Source organism: Myxocyprinus asiaticus, chromosome 14 (genome assembly GCF_019703515.2).
Source record: "Myxocyprinus asiaticus isolate MX2 ecotype Aquarium Trade chromosome 14, UBuf_Myxa_2, whole genome shotgun sequence".
Classification (NCBI taxonomy): Eukaryota; Metazoa; Chordata; class Actinopteri; order Cypriniformes; family Catostomidae; genus Myxocyprinus; species Myxocyprinus asiaticus.
This window is the reverse complement of record NC_059357.1, coordinates 34602306-34616076: the sequence shown is the minus strand read 5'-3', so window position 1 is coordinate 34616076 and position 13771 is coordinate 34602306. Positions and strand designations below refer to the sequence as shown.

General features: G+C 36.9%; 1 protein-coding gene across 2 annotated transcripts in view; it reads right to left on the bottom strand.

The window, feature by feature from the left end:
* Positions 1-246: 246 nt before the first annotated feature.
* The window catches only part of LOC127452086 (dedicator of cytokinesis protein 6-like), a 90726-nt gene continuing 77201 nt past the window's right edge, over positions 247-13771 (bottom strand). The window contains exons 39-50 of one of the 2 annotated variants that reach the window (XM_051717261.1): positions 13037-13137; positions 12759-12951; positions 11820-11963; positions 11545-11676; positions 8729-8743; positions 8128-8253; positions 6580-6669; positions 6182-6418; positions 5954-6097; positions 5733-5839; positions 4932-5105; positions 247-1566 (exon numbers count right to left, since the gene is read on the bottom strand). In XM_051717261.1, the coding sequence (XP_051573221.1) occupies positions 1524-1566; positions 4932-5105; positions 5733-5839; positions 5954-6097; positions 6182-6418; positions 6580-6669; positions 8128-8253; positions 8729-8743; positions 11545-11676; positions 11820-11963; positions 12759-12951; positions 13037-13137 (1506 nt within the window). In that variant the 3' untranslated portion in view covers positions 247-1523. The remainder of the gene's footprint in view (positions 1567-4931; positions 5106-5732; positions 5840-5953; positions 6098-6181; positions 6419-6579; positions 6670-8127; positions 8254-8728; positions 8744-11544; positions 11677-11819; positions 11964-12758; positions 12952-13036; positions 13138-13771) is intronic. The other variant, XM_051717262.1, reaches the window with a different exon arrangement.

Here is a 13771-nt window from a genome sequence, read left to right as displayed (position 1 = left end):
AATCCTTGAGTCTGAATGAGAGCAAATCCCTGCAGCCATGTTACTACATACAGTATAGTGGAAAGCCTTCCCAAAAGAGTGGAAGCTTTTATTACAGCAAAGGGGAAAATTGATGCCTAAGGTTTTTAAATCAAATGTTCATCAAGCACATATGGTGTCCACAAATGTTTGGCCACATAGTGTATGATGACATAAAAAAAAAAGAGAGACTTTCTCCCCAATATTTGCAGAACTAATGAGATAATGCTACTACAAAACATTACTTTAAGAGAAATGTCTTTTAATACAAAAAGTAAAATTAGAAAAGAAGAACACAAACATACATATATAAATAAAAAAACACTTTGGTTATTAAAAATACAGTAAACCAACAACTCGCACAGTATAGTGTCGAGACAGGCAGTAGAGGTCACACGAACATTAAAATAGTGCAAGACAGATATTACAGCAGTTCAACTATATTAGGTAGGTGAATATAAGTATTGCTAGTTCAGGGCAGTGTCTACATTCAAGAAAACATTTAATCCTCTATCTTTACCAAATGGTCACATTAAAATCATTCTCTTTTGTCCAGTTTACATACTTGTACATTACGTGGATAGTATACATTACATTCTGTGCATTTAACACAACATTAAAACAATTGTGTCAGAGTTCGATTCGGTGCAGCAGTGGCTGTAAAAATTCAGTGCAGAATGTTAGTGTGCTCTTTTATTAGTGCAGTGAAGAACTTTCCACAGATAATGACTATATTAATGCTTTATGCTTTCCTCTTCTTCCTCTGTTCCTAAAGGTCCACAAATCCAAATAATGGTGCAGAGATTTCCACTATACATTTTATAGTCTTGAAACAAATCCAGCATTTCTCTGCTTATCAGCTAACAGCAGAATAAGTTTTAAAAACAGTTTATGAATTCTACTTTGTGATAAATTGGTGGATTAAGTGAGTCTTCTAAGAGAGAGCTAGTGTCTCCGTCTGTCAGTGGTTTGTCTTGAAAAAGACACAAATGATTTAATCCACTGAGTGCAAGCAGATAAATCAAACAGCACTACAAGGATTTATGTGGCAACAAATTCACACACACAAATGCCTGTAAGGGCTGTGGCTCTTACTATTTGCCTCTCTCTAACACTCACACGAGACAGAGAAAGACAGCACAAACAAACAAGGAGGAAGTGGATACTCATGTGCTGGCTGGAATTACTTAAAATTACCTCCAATGTTAAGTAAGGAGCCTCTTTTTTTTCTATTCTTATGACTACTCTGACCAGCTATGCTGCAATGCCCACGAATATCATAATGACAGTTTACAGCAGATAACCTCTCAGAGTAAACAGGCTCAAGCCCCTTCAATTGCCCAGGCGGAGAGACAGAGAGAGAGAGAGAGAAAGAGAGAGAGAGAGAAGGGCTTGATGCATGAGAGAGGAATGTGCAGTGTTTTAGTATGTGGGTGGGAGGTGAAATGTTGGAGTGAGAGATCATGTCTGGCTTTACATCCACCCGCGTTCAGCTCCGCCACACCTCAGCTCTCCAACCGCCGAAAACTGGATCGACTAAGAGAATTTCTGTAAAGAAGAGCAAGATATAGTTCACCCAAAAATGAAAATTCTATCATTATTCACTTACCCTGATGCCATCCCAGATGTGTATGACTGTCTTTTTCAGCAGAACACAAATTAAGATTTTAGAAGATAGAGCTCTGTCAGGTCCTTATAAATGCAAGTACACAGGTGCTAGCACTTTTACGGTCCAAAAGTCATATTTAGGCAGCATAAAAGTAATCCACATGACTCAAGTCGATCAATTAATGTCTTCTGAAGCAAATAAATATGTTTGGGTAAAAAAATAAATTGATAATTAAAACGTTATTAACTTTTAAAAAGCACTTCCTGCCAGCAGCTGACGCGAAGTGTGACGTAAGCGTGTCGGCGATTTCACGCGAGAATTCGGAAGCAGCGCTTATTTACAACAGAATAACGAATGTCACGCGAGAGTTCAGTCATTTCAAACAGCATCAGAGCCCTGCATGGAAGCGCAGATTTAAAGTTAAAAACTAGTGCCCGACCGATATATCGGCCGATATTAGCCTTTCACCGATATATCGGTATCGGCATATATTTTACAGATATGCGCTGAAATGAAAACTTTTTTTCAGAAAATATAATGCAGAAAACAATGCTTTAGAATTGGTGTCATAGGGTAGTTTGTCCAGCAGAGCGCGCTCTGACTCAATTGTTTACAGAGCTGACTCTGAACTGACGGTGGCTCTGCAGACAGGGCGGAGTTGAGCGGTGTCTCGGTAAGTTAACTAGTTTGTGAAATAGATACTGGAAACTTAATAAACAATGACCCCATCATTTTCCCTTTTCAATGTAACTAATATAATATTAACCTTGTCCCTGACAACCATGTCACTCATGTCTGTTTGCTGTTAGCCAGCTATAGTTTGTCAGTGCAGTCAGTAATGTAGCAGATTGAAATGTAAACATCAGAGCATCTTTTTGCAGCTCAGCAGACAACAGTGCGGTTGTGGATTGTGTCTGTTGAGTGTTGATTTCACGCTTTGCTGTTACCTAGTTGGTGAGACGCAATGCTAAAAAGTAAATAAAGTCCATCTTTTACTCTCCGTGACAACGAGCTTATAGCTAACTAGCTAACTACGTTGCTACTTTCATTGTTATCAGCTGAGTGGAAGCTAATGAGTAAACATGTATTCACCAAACTGTTTTGTTCAGGATTCACAGTTTGGTACCCCCTTCAACTGAAAAATTCCAGTCATTGCATTTACAAAATGTAATATTTAAAAGTCTGGTTTTCCACCATTGAAAGTTTCTCTGAACTTGTATAGCAGAATTCGGTGTAACACCGCTGCTTATCTGTTTATCTTGACTCGGCAGTATTAATATAGTCAGCATTTGACTGTTACCAAACATACACAGTACTGATGTTTATTTAGCTATTTTATTTTTATTTATTCTTTATTTTAATGGTCAGCATTTGACTGATACTAAACAATACTGATGTTTATTTAGCTATTTATTTTATTTTTATTTATTCTTTATTTTAATGGTCAGCATTTGACATACTAAACAGTACTGATGTTTATTTAGCTATTTATTTTATTTTTATTTTTTCTTTATTTTAATGGTCAGCATTTGACTGATCCTAAACAGTACTGATGTTTATTTAGCTATTTATTTTATTTTTATTTATTCTTTATTTAAATGGTCAGCATTTGACTGATACTAAACAAACAGTACTGATGTTTATTTAGCTATTTATTTTATTTTTATTTATTCTTTATTTAAATGGTCAGCATTTGACTGATACTAAACATACAGTACTGATGTTTATTTAGCTATTTATTTTATTTTTATTTATTCTTTATTTTAATGGTCAGCATTTGACTGATACTAAACAATACTGATGTTTATTTAGCTATTTATTTTATTTTTATTTATTCTTTATTTTAATGGTCAGCATTTGACTGATACTAAACAAACAGTACTGATGTTTATTTAGCTATTTATTTTATTTTTATTTATTCTTTATTTAAATGGTCAGCATTTGACTGATACTAAACAAACAGTACTGATGTTTATTTAGCTATTTATTTTATTTTTATTTATTCTTTATTTAAATGGTCAGCATTTGACTGATACTAAACATACAGTACTGATGTTTATTTAGCTATTTATTTTATTTTTATTTATTCTTTATTTTAATGGTCAGCATTTGACTGATACTAAACAATACTGATGTTTATTTAGCTATTTATTTTATTTTTATTTATTCTTTATTTTAATGGTCAGCATTTGACTGATACTAAACAAACAGTACTGATGTTTATTTAGCTATTTGTTTTATTTTTTCTTTATTTAAATGGTCAGCATTTGACTGATACTAAACATACAGTACTGATGTTTATTTAACTATTTATTTTATTTGTATTTATTCTTTATTTTAATGGTCAGCATTTGACTGATACTAAACAGTACTAATGTTTATTCAGCTATTTATTGTATTTTTATTTATTCTTTATTTTCTCAGTGTTCATTTCTAGAATTTATTGACAATGGAGTCAATAATGTCAAATATTTTTTGATAAAAATATTTGTTTAAGAAAGCAGCCTTCTGAGGACCTTTGCACCAGCTCAAAAATTAAATATATCGGCCACCATATCGGTAATCGGTGAATTTTCCCTCTCTAAAATCAGTCTACAAAATCCCATATCGGTCAGGCTCTATTAAAAACGTTTTAATTATCGACTTGTTTCTTACATAAACCTATCGATTCGCTTCAGAAGACATTAATTGATCGACTTGAGTCCTGTGGATTACTTTTATGCTGCCTAAATATGAATTTTGGACCGTCAAAGTGCTGGAACCCATGTACTTACATAATAAGGACCTGACAGAGCTCTATCTTCTAAAATCTTCATTTGTGTTCTGCTGAAGAAAGACATTCATACACATCTGGGATGGCATCATGGTAAGTGAATAATGATAGAATTTTCATTTTTGAGTGTACTATTCCTTTAATATTAAAATAAAATACTTTATTGTATTTGATTATTATCCTTAAATATATTGTTTTATATGTATTATTTATTTTATTTACTACAACTGTATGTTATTATTTTGTCTCAAATATCAAGCCCACGGACAGTCTGAAGCATATTGCACACACAAAAATGGTAAGAGCTTTGAAAAAATCCCAAGCTCCAATCTCATTGGGTGGCAGCTACAGAACTTGTCCCTAAACATCACACAAAAATGGTAGTTTGGTTGGTGATTTTACATTTAAGGTAGAGTGGGCGGTTCTTGGCCTGAATAAGCTGGAAAGTGGACCAGACTAAGTCGATAAACAACAGTCTGTCTCCATGAGACTAGTATATACTAGTGTAAAGCAATGCGTGTGGGGTGATACCTCTGTGTTGGTGTGGTTGGCAGAGGAAGCGTTCTATAGAGTTGAGGGATCTTGCGGTTAATAAGGGGGTAAAGAGCTTCTCTCAGTTTAGTGTAGTTCCGCTCCAGCTCTCGATGGTATTCCTTCTGATCTGGTCCAATCAGAGACTTGTTCTTCCTAAGAGCATCTTCACACCTGAGTAAAGAACATTGCAGATAGTTGGTTAAATGCACAAGCACTTTATATAACAAGCATAGTTGGAGTCAAGGCTAGACCCTCCAAAGTTACGTCCATTATTCATTAATCTGGATACATCTGAAAATGCCGTTTTCGTTTTCGAAATGCTCTCCATCCACACTGTCGTTATCAAATGTTTTCCAAAAAGTTTCTCGTCCACACTATAACATATGAAAACTCCTAAATCCCCTTACAGCGCATGCAAATAATCGCCGTTCCATGTGCTCCATGTCTGAAAAGCAATTGTCCACGTGTTCCATTGCTAGACAGCAAATCAGAGTAAACTTCCTGTCGCCTTTAAAGAAATGCAATGTAAAGCTTGTACAAAGTAACATTTATCTTTAACAATGCTATCAAAGTGAATATCAGGCACAACAACGACGCTACAACATGGGCCGCCATCTTGATTGTTTTGGGTTGAATGGATCACATGAATGCATCAAGCTACTGATTTGTGGTTGAAACTGACACATTAGCCAAGACCCAGATGCAGACCACGACCATGTTTATGTGTTTTGGTCTTGAGAAGTCTGGTCTCCAAATCTGATAACATGCAACAAAGTGTGTATAACAAATCCACTCCACCTTTTAGTTAAATCCTTAAAGCAGAGGCGCAATTTATTGTGATGGCGGAAGAGCTTGGGGTCCTCAGGAATTTCAGACAGGAAGACCTGAGCCACCTCCAGCGGACCCTAAATGAAAACAATGATGAACAGATTCACATCCACAAAACTAGCCAACATGAATGGAAATAAAACTGTTTTACACTGAAGTTTTCTTTAGTGTAATCTTGTGTTAATCTTTACCTGATTAACAGTGGTGCCCACACAACCTTGAAGCACCATCTGGAGCATCTTTGCATCAGCAGGGTCCTGATGGGTAGCAAAAGCCAGTTCCTGTGTTTTCTTCTGCATATCCTCGATCGCAACCTCCATCGGCATCAGAATGATCTGCAGAACAGTGGAAACGTAGTTAGAAATTATGTATTTACGTACTATCAATTTTCGAATCCCTAAAACAAAAGCATCCCACACCTCCTCTTTGTGGATGACATTGATGCGGGTCTTGATGTAGGGGAAGGCATGAGAAGTGGTCAGGATGGTTTTGCGTTTGTACTGCTCGTGCAGGTCGCCGTGGGCCCGACCGTCCAGGGTGAAGGGGGTACAGTACATGAATGTGCGCAGGTTATAGTTCTTGTCAAAGTATGTGATGCGCTCCTTCAGCTCATATGTGTCGAAGAAGGGCTCGACGTATGTGATCTGAAGGTATGCCTGGGTAAAATAAACATACAAAACACTGGTCAATATGGTGACTATTTGTAAAAAAAAACTGTGGCTTAACAACTATTGAAATTGAGAACTGAATAATTTAAATATAAATGTGTACCCTTGTTTAATAAAAAGATCCCATGTCACAAGTATTCTAATCTGACCTTATTGGGGTCCAGCTTGTTCTTGTCAACAGGGTTGGAGTCCTTGATGATCGCCACCACGTCGTCACCAAATCGTTCGGAGTAAAATTCCTTCAAAAGAAACAAGAATAAATAGGAATGAGAATCTTAAGGAATTTAACGATTCTGGTTCCACTTAATGATTCTGGTTCCCTTATGATTCCATTAACCATTTTTGACTATTTTTAGGCTCTCAATTTACAACCCCCAAGCATAAATATAATTTAACCTCGTGTGACCCCGCGTACACATGTGCAGACACTGTATTTTAGCTTGGCTATACACAACGCATAAATTAAATTCATTTAAACCGACTGATCTCAGTACAGGAGACTCTGGGCTGTCAGTAAAGGGTTAACATTTAGAAGGACGGAGTCATATGACAAAACCACATGGCACCTATCACAGCAAAGTTTGTCTCTGGGAGAAACAGCAACAAAACTACATCTGGTTAGAAACCTAATAAATGTTTTTTTTTTTTACATTGAAACCTGTTTGAGTCGAATGATTAGAGTTTCTAGCTTCCTCTAATATGTCATGTTTTAAATTTGAGCGATTTATTACGAAATGCCATGCTGCTAAACACAATGTCCACTAATGTGTACTTTAGCATTGTTTTTCATAGAAATCCTTTATTTACTGTGCATTTTCACATTGCTTTCAGAGGCTTTATATGGAGTTAGGATGAAAATAAGGTGCATTTCGAACTTTCTAAGACCAGTGCAGACAGACAGCACAACGGAGGTCAAGTCATTCACTAAAAAGGAAGTAAGAGATCATCCTATAGCTCTCTATGCAGCTAAGTGGATTCACTCCTAAAATCCGACCAAAAGTTCAGTTTCAGGCTGCAGATGATGTTTGATGATTTGGATGACGCTGGCCATTACATTCAATCAGAATTAATTATGCTAATTTCTGATGTAATGTCTGTAATGTCTCAAAAACATGAATAACCAACACTCCTGGATACAGAATAAAAAAAATCTGACTTTCTATAGCTTGGTATTAGTTAAAATTTCACAACTTAGTCTCACTGTCCATTTTTAGGAAAACTAAAAAACTTTTTTTTTTTTTTTTTTGCATGTTTATAAGGTGCTACTAATTACAAATCAAAAAGGGAAATGGAAAATGCACACAACAGTCACGCTCGGGTCTCAGGAGGTTGTCAGAAGCACTAGGGTCAAAGGTCACCAATAAGCGGACCACGGTCCAGATCCCATTCTAAAATGAGTTCCCCCATGGATTATGAATCATTTGTCATTAATTAAAAACCCTATGTTTATAATTATATTATGTGAATCGAATAGCAAATCTTGTACCTAAATCTGGACCACAATCTGCTAATTGGTGACCTCTGACCTGGGTCATTAGCGTCTACCGATAAATCCACATTTTACATTACATTTATGCGTTTGGCAGACTTACAGTGCATACAAGGTATACATTTTATCAGTTTGTGTGTTCCCTACAGGAACAAATAATATTCCTTAAATTTGTCATCCTTATCATCACTCTAGTTCAGAAACGTACCTCGAGTCTGTGTGAGATCTCAGCCAGCTTGGTGATGGAAGGCTCTTTATAAACAAACTCCTGCTCATCCAGATCTCCAAAGCGGCATCCATAGAATCCCACACGGAAGTAGGTGCCAAACATCCTCTATGGCCTGAGCATTGAGTACAGGAGAGAGAAGACAAAGAAAATGAGCATGAGTGTCACATAAAAACCTGAGTAACATCACTTTACTCTGTTTCAGACACATCATGCCTAAGGGCACACTACTGTTGGCATGAAGGAATAGGTTTCAAGTCAATGTGTGTACTGTGCCCTCGGAGCACACTGACTTCTGCCATTCTTGTGAAATGGCCTTACATAAGTGTGTCAGAGAGAGTGAATTTCAGTGTGGGATGAAACAGCATTCATTTTATGTCGGGCAATCAAAGTTCATGTCCATGCACTCACCAGGAAAACATTCAGGCAGACACAGGCCGGGCCACACAGAGCAGAGAAATAAAAAGAGATAAAGACCAGAGACAGTTAGATTTTGTGGAAGAAAAACATAATCGGGTAAAACAGACTGTGCAACATCTGGAACTGATAAATACAGGAGCACAGTGAGATCAATCAGCCTTACCTCCCATCCAGAACTCTGTGCGTGGACACAGCAGGGGACATGTCATCACCGACAAAACAAAGAATGGACACCAATTAAATATTTTATCTTAGCAAACCACATACGCTGGAGGAGCACAGAGCTCAATATGTCTGTAGACATGTTTAGACCTTTAAAGACCACATGGATGTGCACAGTTTTCATTCAAACAAGACATTTGGTTGAGACAAAGTTTGTCTCCTTTGTTAAACAGCAATGGCCTTTACTTTGCATCAGCCATGAACCATGATTTTCTACTTGCTATTGCTTGTCAGAAGCAAACAGGTAAGGGGGAGGGGACATTCTCATTCTACAGAGCTTTTGATGGGACAAAATTTGTTTATGTTTTCCCAGAAAAGAAAGACTGTACATTTGAAAAGTGTATCCTCGTGCGACCTTGCGTACACATGCGTGGACATTGTCTTTTGTCTTCGCTATTCACCTTATTCAGCCCCGCTGTGTGCTTTGTCTCTTAACCTCCTGTTTGCATTGGAGCTACTGAGAAGAGTCAATCGAAATGGATTACGTGTGAGAGCACAGAAAGTATTTTTCACCAAGAGTTGATATTGTGAGTCTACACCACCCCTTTACTAAATGAAATGCTAGTGAGGTGTTTTCCTGTCACTTTAAATGTTTCAACTTGTGTGTAAAAATGTGTAGTTGACATGACATTACAAACTGTGACAGCTCGTATTATTACACATGCAAGTTTATAACATTAAAATAAGATACATTTGTACTTTTTTTTAATTAATTTGTCATCCCACATTTTTAAAAGGCTTAAATGTGATTAAAATGCTGTAAACAGAATTTAAAATAAAACACACACTTTCACATGTTTATGTGTATGTATATAGTGGCACCCCTCCCCCGTCCCAGTTTAACAAAAAATCTGCTCACCTTAAAGGTGCTATATGTAATATTTTTACTGTACTAAATCATAAAATGACCATAATGTGTCATTAGAGAATTAGGAAACAGTTGAAATACTGGCTTCTCTGATAACAATGCTACAGCCAGCATATTCTACTTTGAAGTTTCCATTCCGGCCCGGAATTTCTGTTTATGTTTTGGCCCACTTACCAATAGTATTTGCCAGTTTTGAACAAGTTTGCAGGCAAACAACACTGCGTGCTGCAGCCATGGAAGCCAGCAAACGAACTGGATCAGAGATAACAGATTCCACCTGACCTAAAAAGCTTCGCCATCCATCTAAAAACCACCATGGCCAGAGGCGTAGTAAAACAAGGATAAATACTGGAGATGCCTTTAGAAGATGGAGACAGCTTAAAGCCCAGAAATCCTTTAAAACGGATGCTAAGTTGGCTAATTCGCGTGTAAACATTCAGGCAACCCACTTGAGCTTCGAGTCTGGGGTGGGGCAGACAACTCTCCAATATTTTGAATTTGGACTGCAGTACCCATTTCAAACACTTGTTGTCAATCTTGCATATAGCACCTTTAACTATAATGTGATGGGTGAATGATATGAGAAGATGGCCAGAAATATCGTGCAGAGATATTTTTAATGACTTTGTGTTGTCTCTTGGAGTTTCATGAGCACAGAGGCAAATCGGTACGTCCACAGTATTAAGGATTTATTGTTATATAAAAACAAATACTTATGGATTTATGAATGAAGTACTCTTGTTTTAAAATCTCCCTGCTCTGCTTCCTGTTGTTGTGACATCCCCTGGACACTTTAAAATACTCATCATTACTTTTGACAACTCTACAACCTATAAAGCCACTTCGCTAGCTAAGTACATTTTGATATCAACATCATAGATTTCTATAAAGTAGTTCAAAGACAACATTTTCAAAATGGCTGCGCGCTAGTTTCTCTGGTGCATACGGAGAATACGCAAAGCATAATTTAAATTCATTTCAACCGACTGATCTCAGTTCAGGAGACTCTGTGCTGTCAGTAAAGAGTAAAACTTCCGAAGGATGGAGTCGTGTGACAAAACAACATGGCGCCGATCACAGCGGAGTTTGTCTTTGGGATAAACGGCAACAAAAGTACATCTGGTAAGAAACTTAAATTTTAACATTGAAACCTGTTTTGAGTGTTGCTTTCAGAGGCTTTATATGGAGTTACTACATTTCGAACTATTCTGAGACCAGTGCAGACAGCCAGCACACTGGAGGTTAAGTAATTTACTGAATAGAGAGCAAGGGAGCATCCTATAACTCTCTATGCAGTTAAGTGCATTCAATCCAAACTTCAGTTTCAGGCTGCAGATGATGTATGTAGCACTCAACATTTTTGACAGACATGGGACAATGGTAATCAGTACATAGATTCAGACTTTACAGTGTATTATAAAGTGACTGGATGATGCTGGCCATTACTTTGAATCAGAATTAATTATGCAAATTTCCGATGTAATATCTGTAACGTCTCAAAAACATGAATAACCGACACTCCTGGAGACATAATAAACAATTTAATTAAAAAATCTGACTTTCTATAGTTTGGTAAACTTTCACTACTTAGTCCTGCTGTCCACATATGTTGCCATACATTTTTAGGAAAACTGTTTGCTCTAGAAATATTCTTTTATTATTTTTTTGCTTGTTAATTAGGTGCTACTAGTTACAAATCAAAAAGGGAAATGGAAAATGCACACAGCAGTCATCCTCGGGTCTCAGGAAAATATACCTGCTGAAGGTTAATTTTTTCAACTTTTAGGTGTACACTAGCATATGGATGGCCTCAAAGCTTAAAGACATGGACTAAAAGCTACACAACTCCAATTTCGATTACATAGGGTCTTTGTCCTGTTTCAACAAACCTGATTGTATACTTTGTTGAAGGCGTCCTGGAGTTTGCCGTGGACAGATGCAAGCTTCTTAAAGTCCCTGTTGGCCTCGTGAATAGGACAGAGGATCTTATAGACCTCGTTTATGGCCTCATACATGGCAGCCTAGAAGAAAGACAGAAACTGTGGTCAGCCATTACGGAGCTAATAGTTAATAGCATAAAAATCTGTGGCGCTGACTTGGATACAAGTCTAAATCCCTTTGACTCCCTTGGATACCAATGCAGCCAGAGTAGTGAAGCTCTCACCATGCTGAAAGAGGCAGCTGCTTGCTCCAAAAGCCCCACGAGTCCTGACTCACTAAAATACTTCCCCGAACAGATGCCCTCCTCCTCTGGGGACAGGATATCATCCGACACTGCCGACTCTTCCAGCACATTCGATGAGATACTCTGTGAAAATGTAACCTAAGTGTTAAAGTTGGCAAATAGGGTGTAATTTCCCCGTTTAACAATTCACAAAATTCATTGTTCGATTCGGTTTGATAAGGTCAATGTATTTTTGATGCAGAAAACAATTTTTTCAATTATATTTCCATTTTCAATGCATTTCTTTCAATACATAAAATATTTGACATTCTAAAAATAAATGTTATATTTTAAATAAACATTTTTCTAAATTATTAGAGAACTATTAATATAAAACTACTATATTCTGATATTGTTATATATTAGTATTATGATTATATACTATACATTACTATATAATTAATTATAATTTTTTATAAAAGGATTTTTTTTTATTAAAAAGTAAACATTTTATTATTTTGTTATTTTATTTTGTTTCCTTTAAATGGTATTTTTTTTTTTTTTTTAACAGTACAATGCAGGAACTATACCGGTCATACAAAAAAGTAGGTGAGATGAAATTGTGTAAAAAAGAAGGCATGTAGCATTCAGTTCACTATGCGCCAACCAATACATATTGATAAGATGCATTTTAACAAGCTTAATACACAGGCTGAATACTTGAAAACTGAGACAACTGGTTAAGTGGGACACTTAAGCTTAATCGTTTATCATTATGTGTATATTCTTCCAATACTAAAACCAGCATCAAGTTAGTCCTTAAATAGTATGGGATGCCATGCATGTAGCCATTTGGATTATATTTTAAAAACAACTTCAATGACACATTATAAGAAAGCGTCCCACTTTACCTGTATTCCCCCTACATACACAAATTACCTGGAAGGACACACAGCCGATGGGGAGGTAGCGGCAATCTTCGAGCATGTTGAGATACTCAGCCACCAGGGCGGCGCTATGCACCAGGCAGTGAGCTGCTTCAGCGTGGTTCCCCCTCTCTGAATGCTTCCCTGCCATGTTCTGCAGCCAGGTGAGTCTCAGATCGGGAGAGTTCTGATAACCCTTAGCAATCCTACACAAAAAGAAGAGGGATGTGTACATATAGCAAAGGAGCAACATTAAATGTCTCAGAGTTTTTATGAAGGGAGAGTATTTACCTGTACATGAGGTCTAAAAGCATCTCTGGGTCTTGCTGGTGCTCCTTCATCTTCACAGTATCCGTCAGAATCATGTGGAGGTTGAAGACCAGATCCTGTACCTGCACAAGAGAAAGTGGCAAAAAAAGGTCATAAAAATGGGGGAATTGAGGAGGGTGGGGTGAAGTAGGGACACCCACCTCAAGTAACTGATTTTAGAAACGCAGGCAACAAAATATATGTTTATAAAAAGGCCTACATATATTTTTTCAGGCACAACTTGTGAATGACGGAAAAACGATTCCAGGGGAAATTGTAAAATTATGCAGAAGAACATTTTATGCCATTTTGGAACAAAAAATAAAAAGTCCCGTCATCTTGTTCTCCCCCTTTACGATAACATTACAACTACTTGTTTCTTTTACTGTTTTGCACTTACACCTTTGTACACTTCGCAATCTTTCACACAATATTCACATTTACATTCAATACATTTTGAAAACAAAACAACCCCCCCCCAAAAAAAACAGAATTTCTATCATTTTCAGGTCAAAAAAATTTGTTGTAACACACGTGGGTGATATTTCTCTTGTTGAGCTTTGATGATTATTAAATTCCACCATACAAAGAGTGCAAATGACATGTTAAACGTCTCGTCCTGTGCACATGCGTGAGTTACTGAGCAAGCGAGCGAGCCAGAGAGACTCTAGCTCCGATTCAGATCATACAGAACAGAAATAAACATTTTAATGTCAA